Source organism: Sinohyriopsis cumingii, chromosome 2 (assembly GCF_028554795.1).
Source record: "Sinohyriopsis cumingii isolate HCF-2022 chromosome 2, ASM2855479v2, whole genome shotgun sequence".
NCBI classification, from domain to species: Eukaryota; Metazoa; Mollusca; class Bivalvia; order Unionida; family Unionidae; genus Sinohyriopsis; species Sinohyriopsis cumingii.
The window spans coordinates 50,158,165-50,173,373 of record NC_142962.1 but is presented as its reverse complement, the minus strand read 5'-3'; the positions used below and the strand labels follow the sequence as shown (position 1 = coordinate 50,173,373).

At 32.2% G+C, this 15,209-nt stretch overlaps 1 protein-coding gene across 1 annotated transcript in view; it reads right to left on the bottom strand.

The window, feature by feature from the left end:
* LOC149804815 (kinesin-like protein KIF16B) overlaps window positions 1–15,209 on the bottom strand; it is a 145,346-nt gene that overhangs the window by 49,853 nt on the left and 80,284 nt on the right. The window contains exons 13-17 of the mRNA XM_089944906.1: window positions 14,760–14,857; window positions 8,967–9,041; window positions 5,824–5,877; window positions 3,410–3,469; window positions 1,000–1,122 (exon numbers count right to left, since the gene is read on the bottom strand). Of these exons, the coding sequence (XP_089801032.1) occupies window positions 1,000–1,122; window positions 3,410–3,469; window positions 5,824–5,877; window positions 8,967–9,041; window positions 14,760–14,857 (410 nt within the window). The remainder of the gene's footprint in view (window positions 1–999; window positions 1,123–3,409; window positions 3,470–5,823; window positions 5,878–8,966; window positions 9,042–14,759; window positions 14,858–15,209) is intronic.

The following is a 15,209-nucleotide window of genomic DNA, read 5'->3' as shown; positions in this document are numbered from 1 at the left end:
TGTAGTTTGCTATGTGACTGAATGAATTTGAAAAGGCAGAAAAGTAGAAAGCTTCTCAAGAAAGGGTCAAAAAGAGGAAATGTGGAAAGTAAGGCAAGGTAGGGTACAAAAAGACGAGAAGTGGAAAACATGGCAAGGAAGGGGAAAAAAATTAAGCATGATGTAAAAGATTTATTTCAGAGTGTAAAACAAAACAGAAGAATATTGGCCAACATTGCTGAGATTTTCAACTAGTTTAGGACTGAAGAAAGGTCAATCCCAAAAACTCTATCATGAAGGTGTTTGGTTTGGGGTTTTTGTTATCAAAAGGATTATGAAAGACATGATGTGAGGAAAAAAATAAAAATCTGAGATATCAACTAGAGAAATCCTGCAATATGGCATTGAGGAAAACTTCATTGGTAGTGTAGATAATTACTGGAACTGGGCGATGTTCAGTGTCAAATGCAATTTGGTCGAAACAAGGATTAAAGCGAAATCTGCATCTATGTTTGGGAATAAGTAAGGATTAGGCGACGTTATGCACGCTTTGCAATCTGTAAGTACTGTACATTATAATTCAGCATGGACTCCCTGGTAAACTCAACTGGCCCACGATATTCAAGTCTGTATTTTCCTTTAATTAACTTCGTGTTGGAGAAATCAGAAAATATGCACATGCAAAATAATAACAAAATCAATCACAGTACTTTATAACATTTTAATAATTGTTGGGTCACCGAAAGTTATTTTCTGTTTACATGCCTATATGCCTATGTCTTAGGACACGGAAATAATTATTGTTTTCATGTCACAAGATTTACAGTCATTATAGTAGTCAACAAAAAGACCTAAAAACTGTCAAGTATACACATTGGCCCCCCTTCTTTCAAGCTTTTATTTTTTCCTAAATTATTCAGTTTATACACGAGTATATATGGTAGATATGCTTAATTTTTTTTGAATTAGCAAATAATAATAATATTTCAGACTATGATACAACAAGATTATAATTTACACCTTCAGGTGACAGAGCATGATTCCTGTGCTGAGAATGTCATCATCAATGCCAATTAGATGGGGGATGGTGGAGTCCAGGACTATTCCATGTCCCTCCTTCCTTAATGCCAGGGTGTTCTGCTCCTGAGTAAAGATGAGAACATTAATTAGATTTTACAGATCGGTACAGGAATTCTTGAGACTTGGACAGAAAATAAAATCTGTACAATCGACATAATTATCAATGTTGCATATTTAAAATACTTACGTTTTTTACAGACCCCAAAACAGGTACTTCTGCCTAATCTGCATTTCATCAGCATTTCATTCACACCTGCATTTCATCAGCATTCCATTCACACCTGCATTTCATCAGCATTTCATTTACACCTGCATTTCATCAGCATTCCATTCACACCTGCATTTCATCAGCATTCCATTCACACCTGCATTTCATCAGCATTCCATTCACACCTGCATTTCATCAGCATTTCATTTACACCTGCATTTCATCAGCATTCCATTCACACCTGCATTTCATCAGTATTCCATTCACACCTGCATTTCATCAGCATTCCATTCACACCTGCATTTCATCAGCATTCCATTCACACCTGCATTTCATCTATCATTTCATTATTTAACATCTACTGTCTCAGAAATGCATACAGAATTTACGTTTATTGCAAACATCCATCATTTCCTTCTGTTTTTGCTAATTTGGGATGAAACAGAAATGCATTTACTTCAGTCAGGTTTATCATTTTCTAGAGTGTTAAAGGGACAGAACTATAGCTTTTGTATCTTTTCTGATCAAAAGTGTGCTTTAATGAAACAGCAATTGCATACAGTGTAAATAGCAGCAATGAATTTACTCTAAGTTAAAATATAACTGCAAATACAGTCAATGTAAAAGTATAACTGCAGAGTATTTGACAGCAAATTTTAGTTTTGTTTTGTCTCATTATGCTGAAGACTACCCTCAGATACAACTATTGCAGAAGATGTAATCACATCAATGGCAGTCGGTTTTATGTCTGCTTCAACAAGAACAATGTAAATTCTTGTAAAAGGATGATAAGTAGTCTGTCCAAGTAAAGAATCTGATCCCGTATTATCAGGCAAATGGGTTTCTGACGGTCATATTTCATTCCATTTTTCATTATCAATGATTGTTCTACATTTGCATTCTCTATCTTCTTCAAAATGAATTCATCAATTTATCTGTGTTCATTCTACATTTAGCTTTTGTTTATTCTGCATTCCATTTGAGTTCATAGTGCATTCCTTATGGTATTAATTATGCATTATATTGCTTTCTGTTTTCATTTCACTGGTAAAGTACTGGTTTCAGGGTTCGCTATTGTTACAATAGAAAAAAGACAAAATAAATATTCAAAATATTGATTTTTTGCAAAACATAAACAAAAATATGTGCAAGCTTCTTATTCCATAAATATTTTTAATGTCAATGTGTCAAATTTCTTTTTTAGTTCCAAAAACAAGGAGGAAAAAGGAATCTGCAGAATGTTATATTTAGCATGTCAGGAATAATTTGATGTAACCTCCATTTTACCATTGATAGCATGTCAGGAATAATTTGATGTAACCTCCATTTTACCATGTCTAGCATGTCAGGAATAATTTGATATAACTTCCATATTAATATGCCTTGCCTGTGAGTTATACTTTGACGTAATCTCCGTGTTACCATGTCTAGCCTGTCAGGCATAATTTGATGTCGCCTCAATGTTGCTATGTCTATCCTATCAGGCATAATTTGATATACCTTCCATGCATGTTACCATGTCTAGCCTGTCAGGCATAATTTGATATACGTTCCATTCATGTTACCATGTCTAATATGTGAGGCATGCATTAATGTACCCTTCATATATGTTACCATGTCTAGCCCATGAGGTATACTTTGATGCAACCTCCATGTTACTATCTCCAGCCTGTGAGGCATACTTTGATGTAACATCTATGTTACAATGTCTAACCCATCAACATATTTTGATGTAACCTCCATGTTACAATCTCTAGCCTGTGAGGCATACTTTGATGTAACATCTATGTTACAATGTCTAACCCATCAGACATATTTTGATGTAACCTCCATGTTACAATGTCTAGCCTGTGAGGCATACTTTGATGTAAGATCTATGTTACAATGTCTAGCCCATCAATATTCTGATGTAACCTCCATGTTACAATCTCTAGCCTGTGAGGCATACTTTGATGTAACATCTATGTTACAATGTCTAACCAATCAAACGTATTTTGATGCAACCTCCATGATACAATCGCTAGCCTGTGAGGCATACTTTGATGTAACTTCCATGTTACAATGAATGGCATTAACATAAGCAAAAAGCTTGTTCAGTATGAATGTCAAAAAGATCTTTTCTAAACATTCCTAATAGCTGACCTTCAAGATGCTTGCAACATCCTTCCATTTCTCCGTCCATTCATCTGTCAAGACTTTCATCTAAAATGCAAATAGAATTATCCATAATTTAGAAGTAAAATTATACACTGACACTGAAATTCAAATTGTGTACCATTTGGTACAATAATGATAAAATGGAGACATAAGCCTTCAAAATCTTACAACATATGTTTTTAAGCACTATTATTGATCAATTATTAATCCACAGATATTTTTGTTGATGCATCCCTGAAGGGCTCAGAACACTGCCTTTATTTCCAAATTGTTGACGCGGAAGGTGTATTCTTCCTGGGACTAAGAACTTTGATGATTTAACCCTACCTACCAGCTCCTGAGGAGTGTCCCACCCAGAATATGATACATCTGTGAACAGATAGAAGTGGGATTTGGGGATGTGTATAGGGACTCTGGCCTAAAACCAGTTTCAATTTGTCCAGCAAATTAGACAATAGTGAAAAACTTATCTCAGAGAAATCTTTGCTGTCTGAGGATCATCCCTGTGCAGTTTCCATTCAACAGATGGAGAAATTGGAGTGGGTGTAAGTGCAATCTGCCTAGGGGAACTATGTAGGCCATGGAGTTCAAGGTATTGAAAATGCCCAATTTACACTGTAGGACATGAAGCAAAAGCAATTTGTCTTGTAGCATAATTTGCATCCATTAAACACTGAGACATCTGGAAAAAGGATGAAGTCTGCTGGATATGGCACCTGGCCATAAGGTCAACTTTGAGAATCTTCTAGAACGTCAACCTACAGGATGATGAATTCTCATCATATGGACAAAGACAACTTCTATCCTATAAAGGGTAAGTATGCAATAGAAATAAATAACATATTATTTGCAATAAATAATCAATTTTAATTTGATGAAGTATTTTCTCATAAAACTGAAAGAGTAGTACTATTAGACCCAGACATGATTTTGGTCTTCCATAAAAATAGCTGAAAAATTTTATGGGGATTTTGAGGGTTCTCCTCCAACCAGGACTTGTGGGGCAGCGCCCCCAAATTACATGGCCAAAGGCCCCTGGCCAAAAACGCATTTTACACTCATAAAAAACTGCTCCTAGTGCAACTTATGATAAAAAAAATAAACCAAAATAATCATTTGAAAAACTAATAAACTCACCAAAAATGTTCAACTTGACTTTAATAATTTCACAATAATTATTCTCACATGAATTTGTTCTCCAATAATATTGATGCTGAAGTTATTTCATGAAGTTATTTCATGTGCATGTCAGTGTTCACGTTGTAATTAAGTCATAACAATTTGTAAATTTTTGCAGCAAATATGTTATACTTCTCTCTTTTCATAACAAATCTGTAAAATAAACACCCAAGTACATCAACTATATGCAAAAAATCCCATACTATCACTTGTCTTTTTCTCCAATGGACACAATCTGTTGATATGTCAGTCAAGCTCTTTTCCTTCTCAATGAGAGCCTTTTTCCTTTCAAGTTGGTGCTTGTATTGGCGACATGTAGTGCGCATATTTTGACAGAGGGCTACATCTGTTCTCTCATGCAAGAAATCTTTCTACTTATAGGAATTAACTGCACTTTTTCCAGATGCCTTCTGAGCTTCAATTTTTCTGTATGCAGCTTCTTTTCTAGGTGCTGTTCCAAACTCTTCCAATCGTGATTACCATAATTCAGATCTTTCTTGCAGAGGGTAAAAATGCCAGTCCTCTACCATTCAGTTTTCTAATAAACTGACCAACTAAATTTCTGTCAACCTTTCGTTCCAACCATTCCCATTTCCATATGTTTTTAAACCTTTATCTAAACTTTTCAAGTCATGGTCTCTCTCAACAATTCAGGACACCATGTTTTGCAAGCATGCTTCTTTCCACTGCCATCAGTTTCCATTACATGATGATTCATTGGATGAAATTTAAACCTTTGACCAATCAGAATACTCTTTTCGAGAGTCATATGCTAATATATGGAACAAATAATTTACAAGGGTCATTGTGGAATATGGAATTCCACTTTAAAACAGAGAAAAATCATGTCTGTAGACCATGAAATGGAATTTAGTACTGTAAATAACTTATTGCAGCAAATAATGTTGCTGATATTTCACAATAGCTTAGCCATTTTTCTTTCAATCAAGTACTATAATACATCAGGCAGATTGCGCTAGTAATGTCTTAGTAATGATCAATGATCAATCATTATATGGATAATCGGTCCATGATACCTTTTAAATTTCTTGGAACACTTTCTTCAACTCACTCCCAAGCAGCCTCTATTGTAATTCTGGTAATTATTTGTGTCAATAAAATGTTGTAATGTGTTTATACATGTATGTCTTGATAAAGATGTGATGAATCAAAACATGAATTTCGAGACTGCAACTTTCTAATTTTATTTATACACTTACCCTGGCTTCACTCTCATGCAGTTTCTCTTTCACTTTCGGGCTGGAAATGTTGTCCTGCCATGGAAAGTAAAATTGCAAAGCAAAATTTAATAATGAATAATAATTATGAGCCACTGTGGAATATCTAGGTTTTTAAATAATTTCAAGAATGAAAAAGCTTAACATTTCTAAGTGATCAATGATTGATGTACAATGTTGTAACACAATTTTGTGCTGCTAAATCTTGTAAGAAAAAGTAACCAATAAATCTGACAAAAGATTAACTCTTCACGATCGGTGACAAAATAATTAATAAAGACAATAATGCCTAACAACACATTCATAACTATACAAGTTAAAAATCACACATAAAGAAATCCATCGACAAAGTGTACTTATGTATATCTGATGTCATAATTGTCAAATTTAAAAACATGCTATGGCTTTTTCACTTTAAATGTTGTGACAAAAGTTAAGCATGAATTACAAAGTAAAACATATATCTGGTAGAATCTTAAAGAATTTCAATACTAAGAAAAATATCCATTAATTTATAAGTAACTCTAACAAAAAGGTATCAATTTAGCATTTCTGTGATTTGATGGCATAATCAATGACAAGGTATCAATTAGCATTTCAGTGATTTGATGGCATAATCAATGTAAAGTTATCAATTAGCATTTCTGCAATTTGATGGCATAATCAATGAAAAGGTATCAATTAGCATTTCTGTGATATGATGGCATAATCTATGAAAAGTTATCAATTAGCATTTCTGCAATTTGATGGCATAATAATTGAAAAGGTATAAATAACCATTTCTGTAATTTTGAGAGCATACCTAATGAAAAGGTATCAATTAGCATTTCCATAAATTTTATGGCACTATCAATGAAAAGGTATCATTTATCATTTCTGTAATTTGACAGTATAATCAATGACAAGATATCAATTAGCATTTCTGTAATTTTTATGGCATAATCAACGAAAAGGTATCAATTAGCATTTCTGTAATTTGATGGCATAATCAATGAAAAGGTATCAATTAGCATTTCCGTATTTTTGATGGCATAATCAATGAAAAGGCATAAATTAGCATTTCTGTAATTTTGATAGCATAATCAATGAAAAAGTATCAATAAGCATTTCTGTAATTTGATGGCATATTCAATGAAAAGGCATCAATTAGCATTTGTGTAATTTTTATGGCATAATCAATGAAAAAATGGGAACATTTTCTACAAGTATCAAATTATGTACAGGAGGTATGTGAATCTATGTTGAAGTTAACATACATAATGTAACACTTGGTATATGAATTTTAACTTGAAGTTAACACACTTACTGCAACACTTGGTATATGAATTTTAAGTTGAAGTTAATGTACATACTGTAACACTTCGTATGCAAATTTTAAGCTGAAGTAAACTTGCATACTGTAACACTTGGTATGCAAATTTTAAGCTGAAGTTAACACACATACTGTAACACTTGGTATATGAATTTTAAGTTGAAGTTAATGTACATACTGTAACACTTTCTGACAACTAACAACTTACAGACCGTAACACTTGGTATATGAATTTTAAGTTGAAGTTAACACACATACTGTAACACTTGGTATATGAATTTTAAGTTGAAGTTAATGTACATACTGTAACACTTTCTGACAACTAACAACTTACATACTGTAACACTTTCTGACAACTAACAACGTGCATACTGTAACACTTGGTATATGAATTTTAAGCTGAAGTTAACTTGCATGCTGTAACACTTTTTGACAACTAACAACTTACATACTGTAACAGTTGGTATATGAATTTTAAGTTGAAGTTAACTTGCATGCTGTAACACTTTCTGACAACTAACAACTTACATACTGTAACAGTTGGTATATGAATTTTAAGTTGAAGTTAACACACATACTGTAACACTTTCTGACAACTAACAACTTACATACTGTAACACTTTCTGACAACTAACAACGTGCATACTGTAACACTTGGTATATGAATTTTAAGTTGAAGTTAATGTACATACTGTAACACTTTCTGACAACTAACAACTTACAGACCGTAACACTTGGTATATGAATTTTAAGTTGAAGTTAATGTACATACTGTAACACTTTCTGACAACTAACAACTTACATACTGTAACACTTGGTATATGAATTTTAAGCTGAAGTTAACTTGCATGCTGTAACACTTTCTGACAACTAACAACTTACATACTGTAACACTTGGTATATGAATTTTAAGTTGAAGTTAATGTACATACTGTAACACTTGGTATATGAATTTTAAGTTGAAGTTAATGTACATACTGTAACACTTTCTGACAACTAACAACTTACATACTGTAACACTTGGAATATGAATTTTAAGCTGAAGTTAACTTGCATGCTGTAACACTTTCTGACAACTAACAACTTACATACTGTAACACTTTCTGACAACTAACAACTTGCATACTGTAACACTTTCTGAGGACTAACAACTTTGTACTACTCTTCAATGTATGGATGGATGTAAATAATGAAAGAAAACTTTAAAATATAAAGATGACTTTCTTAGGATTCAAAACATTATTAACAAAGCATTCTTGTTAAATCAGTAAAATAGAAAATAACTTAAAACCAACAGAAGGAGAAAATAAACTATTTAAATCTATTCTTTTCCATTTGTTAAACTGCTAAATTGTACAAGAACACTGGATATCAGAATTTATCACATGACTACTGTGTTATTTAGGGTAATACATCCAAATAATAATTTTCTTTATGTAATACATGTAATAACATCATATTGTCACAAATGATGTCATAACATCATGTAAGGCATGTAAGGTAATTGTGTAATGGCCAAGACATCCAAATGTATTTCAAAGTCATTTTACTACAATATTCTGCAATTTGGTAAAAATAAAATGTCATGCAATAAATCTTAAATTTGTGCACATTCTCAGTAAAATTTATTCACTCCATTGAATAATCTAAATCTTTTGCATGCCATGGCTTACAGAAGAGGGAAATTATTCAACTTGTTTCACAAACCGTATCTAAAATGATCACTCATTTAAGATCCTTTGCATTAGTATCATCTCATAAATGTAAAAAAAAACAACAACATGCATTGTCTCTAAGCAAAATTTTCACATACGATATCACCACCAAGCATGGATTTCAACCGAGATATTTCTCCCCTTAACTCCTGGATCAGCTTCACATTTGGATCCTAAAAAGATACAAAGAATAAATACAAAGGCCTTAATACTCATCAAATTAGTCTTTTTTCTGATTTTAAGACAAAACTGAAAATAATGATAATCAAATTTTAAGATCAACTTATACTGACTGTCTGACAAAATACATGTATTTGTCCTAATTTGACAACTCTGTAATACTGTCACGTCTTTGAAACTGGTCAGACCACTAGGCATTATGTGGTCTTGTATACCTTAACAAAATGACAGTCTTTGGTTTATTCCATGTTCAAGTGAATTTTTCAACAGCAATGCACCATGTAGGGTCAACAACAATCATTCATTATAAAATCTTAATCATGCTGAGATATTCTTTTTAGGCATGTACCATCTCCATGGATATTTTGTAATAGTGACTTACATTGTTGCAGGGGAATACTGTATTTATACAACACAACATGAAAGTGACAGTCATTTAACTATTCATTATATTACAATCAAATACATAAACATACATACAATTTTATTTTTTGGGGAAAGTTCAGCAGCACAAAAACTGAAATATCAGCAACAGCAGACAATATGGATTGGTAATGATGAAAAAGTTCATGGAACTATTTCTTGAACTGTGGGAATAATTCAAGACTTGGGTTGCTATGCTGGCTCCAGTGTGGAGTTTATCCCCAAACTATGCAGTATATTTTACAATTTAACTGAACACTAGACACAAGGAGATGATTTAGCATGTTTCATGAACTCAACCAAGAACAAATAACAACAACATATAAATGCCCCTTAACATAAACTCTACCAAGTACAAACTCCTTTACATATAAATGCCACTTAACAAAAACTCTACCAAGTACAAACTCCTTTACATATAAATGCCACTTAACAAAAACTCTACCAAGTACAAACTCCGTTACATATAAATGCCACTTAATATAAACTCAACCAAGTACAAACTCCAATACATATAAATGCCACTTAACAAAAACTCTACCAAGTACAAACAACAACAACATATAAATACCACTTAACATAAACTCAACCAAGTACAAACTCCAATACATATAAATGCCACTTAATATAAATTCAACCAAGTACAAACTCCAATACATATAAATGCCACTTAACATAAACTCAACCAAGTACAAACTCCAATATATATAAATGCCACTTAATATAAATTCAACCAAGTACAAACTCCAATACATATAAATGCCACTTAACATAAACTCAACCAAGTACAAACTCCAATACATATAAATGCCACTTAACAAAAACTCTACCAAGTACAAACTCCGTTACATATAAATGCCACTTAACATAAACTCAACCAAGTACAAACTCCAATACAATAAATGCCACTTAGCATAAACTCAACCAAGTACAAACTCCATTACATATAAATACCACTTAATATAAACTCAACCAAGTACAAACTCCATTACATATAAATGCCACTTAACATAAACTCTACCAAGTAAAAAGTCCGTTACATATAAATGTCACTTAACATAAACTCAACCAAGTACAAACTCCAATACAATAAATGCCACTTAACATAAACTCTACCAAGTACAAACTCCAATACATATAAATGCCACTTAACAAAAACTCTACCAAGTACAAACTCCGTTACATATAAATGCCACTTAACATAAACTCAACCAAGTACAAACTCCAATACAATAAATGCCACTTAGCATAAACTCAACCAAGTACAAACTCCATTACATATAAATGCCACTTAATATAAACTCAACCAAGTACAAACTCCAATACATATAAATGCCACTTAACATAAACTCTACCAAGTACAAACTCCGTTACATACAAATGCCACTTAACAAAAACTCTACCAAGTACAAACTCCGTTACATATAAATGCCACTTAATATAAACTCAACCAAGTACAAACTCCAATACAATAAATGCCACTTAATATAAACTCTACCAAGTACAAACTCCAATACATATAAATGCCACTTAACATATATAAACTCTACCAAGTACAAACTCCATTACATATAAATGCCACTTAACAAAAACTCAACCAAGTACAAACTCCAATACATATAAATGCCACTTAACAAAAATTCAACCAAGTACAAACTCCGTTACATATAAATGGCACTTAATATAAACTCAACCAAGTACAAACTCTGTTACATATAAATGCCACTTAGCAAAAACTCTACCAAGTACAAACTCCGTTACATATAAATGCCACTTAATATAAACTCAACCAAGTACAAACTCCAATACATATAAATGCCACTTAACATAAACTCAACCAAGTACAAACTCCATTACATATAAATGCCACTTAATATAAACTCAACCAAGTACAAACTCCAATACATATAAATGCCACTTAACAAAAACTCTACCAAGTACAAACAACAACAACATATAAATACCACTTAACATAAACTCAACCAAGTACAAACTCCAATACATATAAATGCCACTTAACATAAACTCAACCAAGTACAAACTCCAATACATATAAATGCCACTTAACAAAAACTCTACCAAGTACAAACTCCATTACATATAAATGCCACTTAACATAAACTCAACCAAGTACAAACTCCAATACAATAAATGCCACTTAGCATAAACTCAACCAAGTACAAACTCCATTACATATAAATACCACTTAATATAAACTCAACCAAGTACAAACTCCATTACATATAAATGCCACTTAACATAAACTCAACCAAGTACAAACTCCATTACATATAAATGCCACTTAGCATAAACTCAACCAAGTACAAACTCCATTACATATAAATGCCACTTAACATAAACTCTACCAAGTAAAAAGTCCGTTACATATAAATGCCACTTAACATAAACTCAACCAAGTACAAACTCCAATACATATAAATGCCACTTAGTATAAACTCAACCAAGTACAAACTCCAATACATATAAATGCCACTTAGCATAAACTCAACCATGTACAAACTCCAATACATATAAATGCCACTTAGCATAAACTCAACCAAGTACAAACTCCAATACATATAAATGCCACTTAACATAAACTCAACCAAGTACAAACTCCATTACATATAAATGCCACTTAATATAAACTCAACCAAGTACAAACTCCAATACATATAAATGCCACTTAATATAAACTCAACCAAGTACAAACTCCATTACATATAAATGCCACTTAACATAAACTCAACCAAGTACAAACTCCAATACATATAAATGCCACTTAGCATAAACTCAACCAAGTACAAACTCCATTACATATAAATGCCACTTAGCATAAACTCAACCAAGTACAAACTCCAATACATATAAATGCCACTTAACAAAAACTCAACCAAGTACAAACTCCATTACATATAAATGCCACTTAATATAAACTCAACCAAGTACAAACTCCATTACATATAAATGCCACATAGCATAAACTCAACCAAGTACAAACTCCTTTACATATAAATGCCACTTAATATAAACTCAACCAAGTACAAACTCCTTTGCATATAAATGTCACTTAACATAAACTCAACCAAGTAAAAACTCTGTTACATATAAATGCCACTTAATATAAACTCAACCAAGTACAAACTCCGTTACATATAAATGCCACTTAATATAAACTCAACCAAGTACAAACTCCAATATATATAAATGCCACTTAATATAAACTCAACCAAGTACAAACTCCAATACATATAAATGTCACTTAATATAAACTCAACCAAGTACAAACTCCTTTACATATAAATGCCACTTAACATAAACTCAACCAAGTACAAACTCCGTTACATATAAATGCCACTTAATATAAACTCAACCAAGTACAAACTCCAATACATATAAATGCCACTTAATATAAACTCAACCAAGTACAAACTCCTTTACATATAAATGCCACTTAGCATAAACTCAACCAAGTACAAACTCCAATACATATAAATGCCACTTAGCATAAACTCAACCAAGCACAAACTCCAATACAATAAATGCCACTTAATATAAACTCAACCAAGTAGTAACTCCACTAAATATAACCTCCAAGTATAAATTTCACTAAATATAACCTTCACCAAGTAGAAACTCCACTAAATATAACAGCCACCAAGTATAAACTCCACTAAATATAACCTTCACCATGTATAAATTCCACTATGTATAACAACCACCCAGTATAAACTCCACTAAACGTAAACTTCACAAAGTATAAACATCACTAAATATAAACTCTGCCAAGTATAAACTCCACTAAATGTAAACTATACTAAATATAAACTCACCTATGTATAAACTTCATAAAGGATAAACTTCACTAAATGTAAATTCCACAAAGTATAAACTCACTAAATATAAAATCAACCACGTATAAACTGCAGGAAAATTGTTCAGATCTTAATAGGCAAAAATATATGTCATGCTACAAACTATAAACTGACAGTATGTCAACATTTGCATTAAAATGACAATATGTAAACATTTGCATTAAAATGACAATATGTAAACATTTGCATTAAAATGACAATATGGAAATATTTGCATTAAAATGACAATATGAAAACATTTGCATTAAAATGACAATATGTAAACATTTGCATTAAAATTACAGTATGTAAATATTTGCATTAAAATGAGAACATATGCACATTGGCATCCAACTAAGAACAGATAAACAACTACATCAAACTCAGAACTTACGAACATCCGCATCCAACTGAGAACACATGAATATCTGTAATTTATGTGCTTAATATTAACGTCATTTCTATTCTGGCTAGATCAACAACAAAAAAAGAACAATTAATAATGTGATGCATAAATAACAAACAAAGCAATTTCTTGCCTAGTTTATCTCCTTAAACAGAATGTATGTTAAGGTTAATTCTCATCAGATACAAACCACTTCATAACATGAAACAGCCTTGCAGAGGTCTTCATGTCGGAAACTCAATCTACTTTCCAAATCCTGAGCCAATCTTACCATTAAAATCTTCCATACATTTAATTTGTAAAACATACAGAGCCAATATATGTGAAAAACATTAAAACACTTGGTTTTATATTTGATTCATGCACTGTAAGGAAATCAACTGAAGTACAGACAGTATAGGCTGACCACCAAACAATTATATTTATTGCCAACTCACAATAATGTATTTTGGATATTCAGATTGCTTTAGGCTGAATTGTAATGTTTTAGCAGTCATAAATTTATTACAGTGCTAAGATGGCAGATTATTTCTCACTGAAAAATACTCAATTGTTTTCTTGTTTTCTATTTACAACGTAAGAGATGAACATCAATCCATTTAGTCTTTAAAATAATGAAGCCTTTGGTCTAAAAATGCCTATTCAGCATTTAGCAAATGCAAGTCCATTTAGGCACAAAAAATGTGTTTTCAGTAATCCAACTATTCCTGCTTCTCAATGATGACCCTAGCACTCCCCCCCCCCCCCGGTAACCCTCCCCCTAAAAAAAACCCCAACCTATCTAACCTAATTTTAAAACCAGTGAAATAAGAAACACACATACTTTTGGTTTTTTTTAAAACTGTCAGCATTCATTATCAGATGACTTATTTCAAGATTTGAATATCTGATGGTGCATTTATGAAATTCAGGTTCATTTGTTTACAACAACTAAAATCAACAGAAGATGTGTGGCTTATGCAAACAATCTCAAGCAAACTACATAAAAAAATATACATAGTAAAAATGCAAACAAAACAAATGATTACCTCATTAATTGTTGGTCTGTTGATAATATTCTTGGCTCGATTGGCATAACGAAGAGCACTGAGAGTCTCGGCATAGTTAACATCTGCTGGAGATATGGCTGTGGAGATTTGAGTGATGTAGGATTAGCGTGGAGATTTGAGTGATTTAGGATTAGCATGGAGATTAGAGTGATTTAGCATTAGCTTCTAAGGTTTCTGCCATCTCATGAAGTTGGAGTTTATTCAACTTTCCTTGTTGTGAATTTGAATACATGATGATTATTGAGACTAAAAATAGCCAACCCATATTTGTGTGCAAGATAGGAAATAAAAATTAGCCACCCCATGTTTGCATACAAGATAGGAAATAAAATATAGCCACCCCATGTTTGTAAACAAGATAGGAAATATAGCAAAAATCAAGCCTGAGGGATAAGACAAGCTTTCTCCATGTTACATGTCATATTCTCC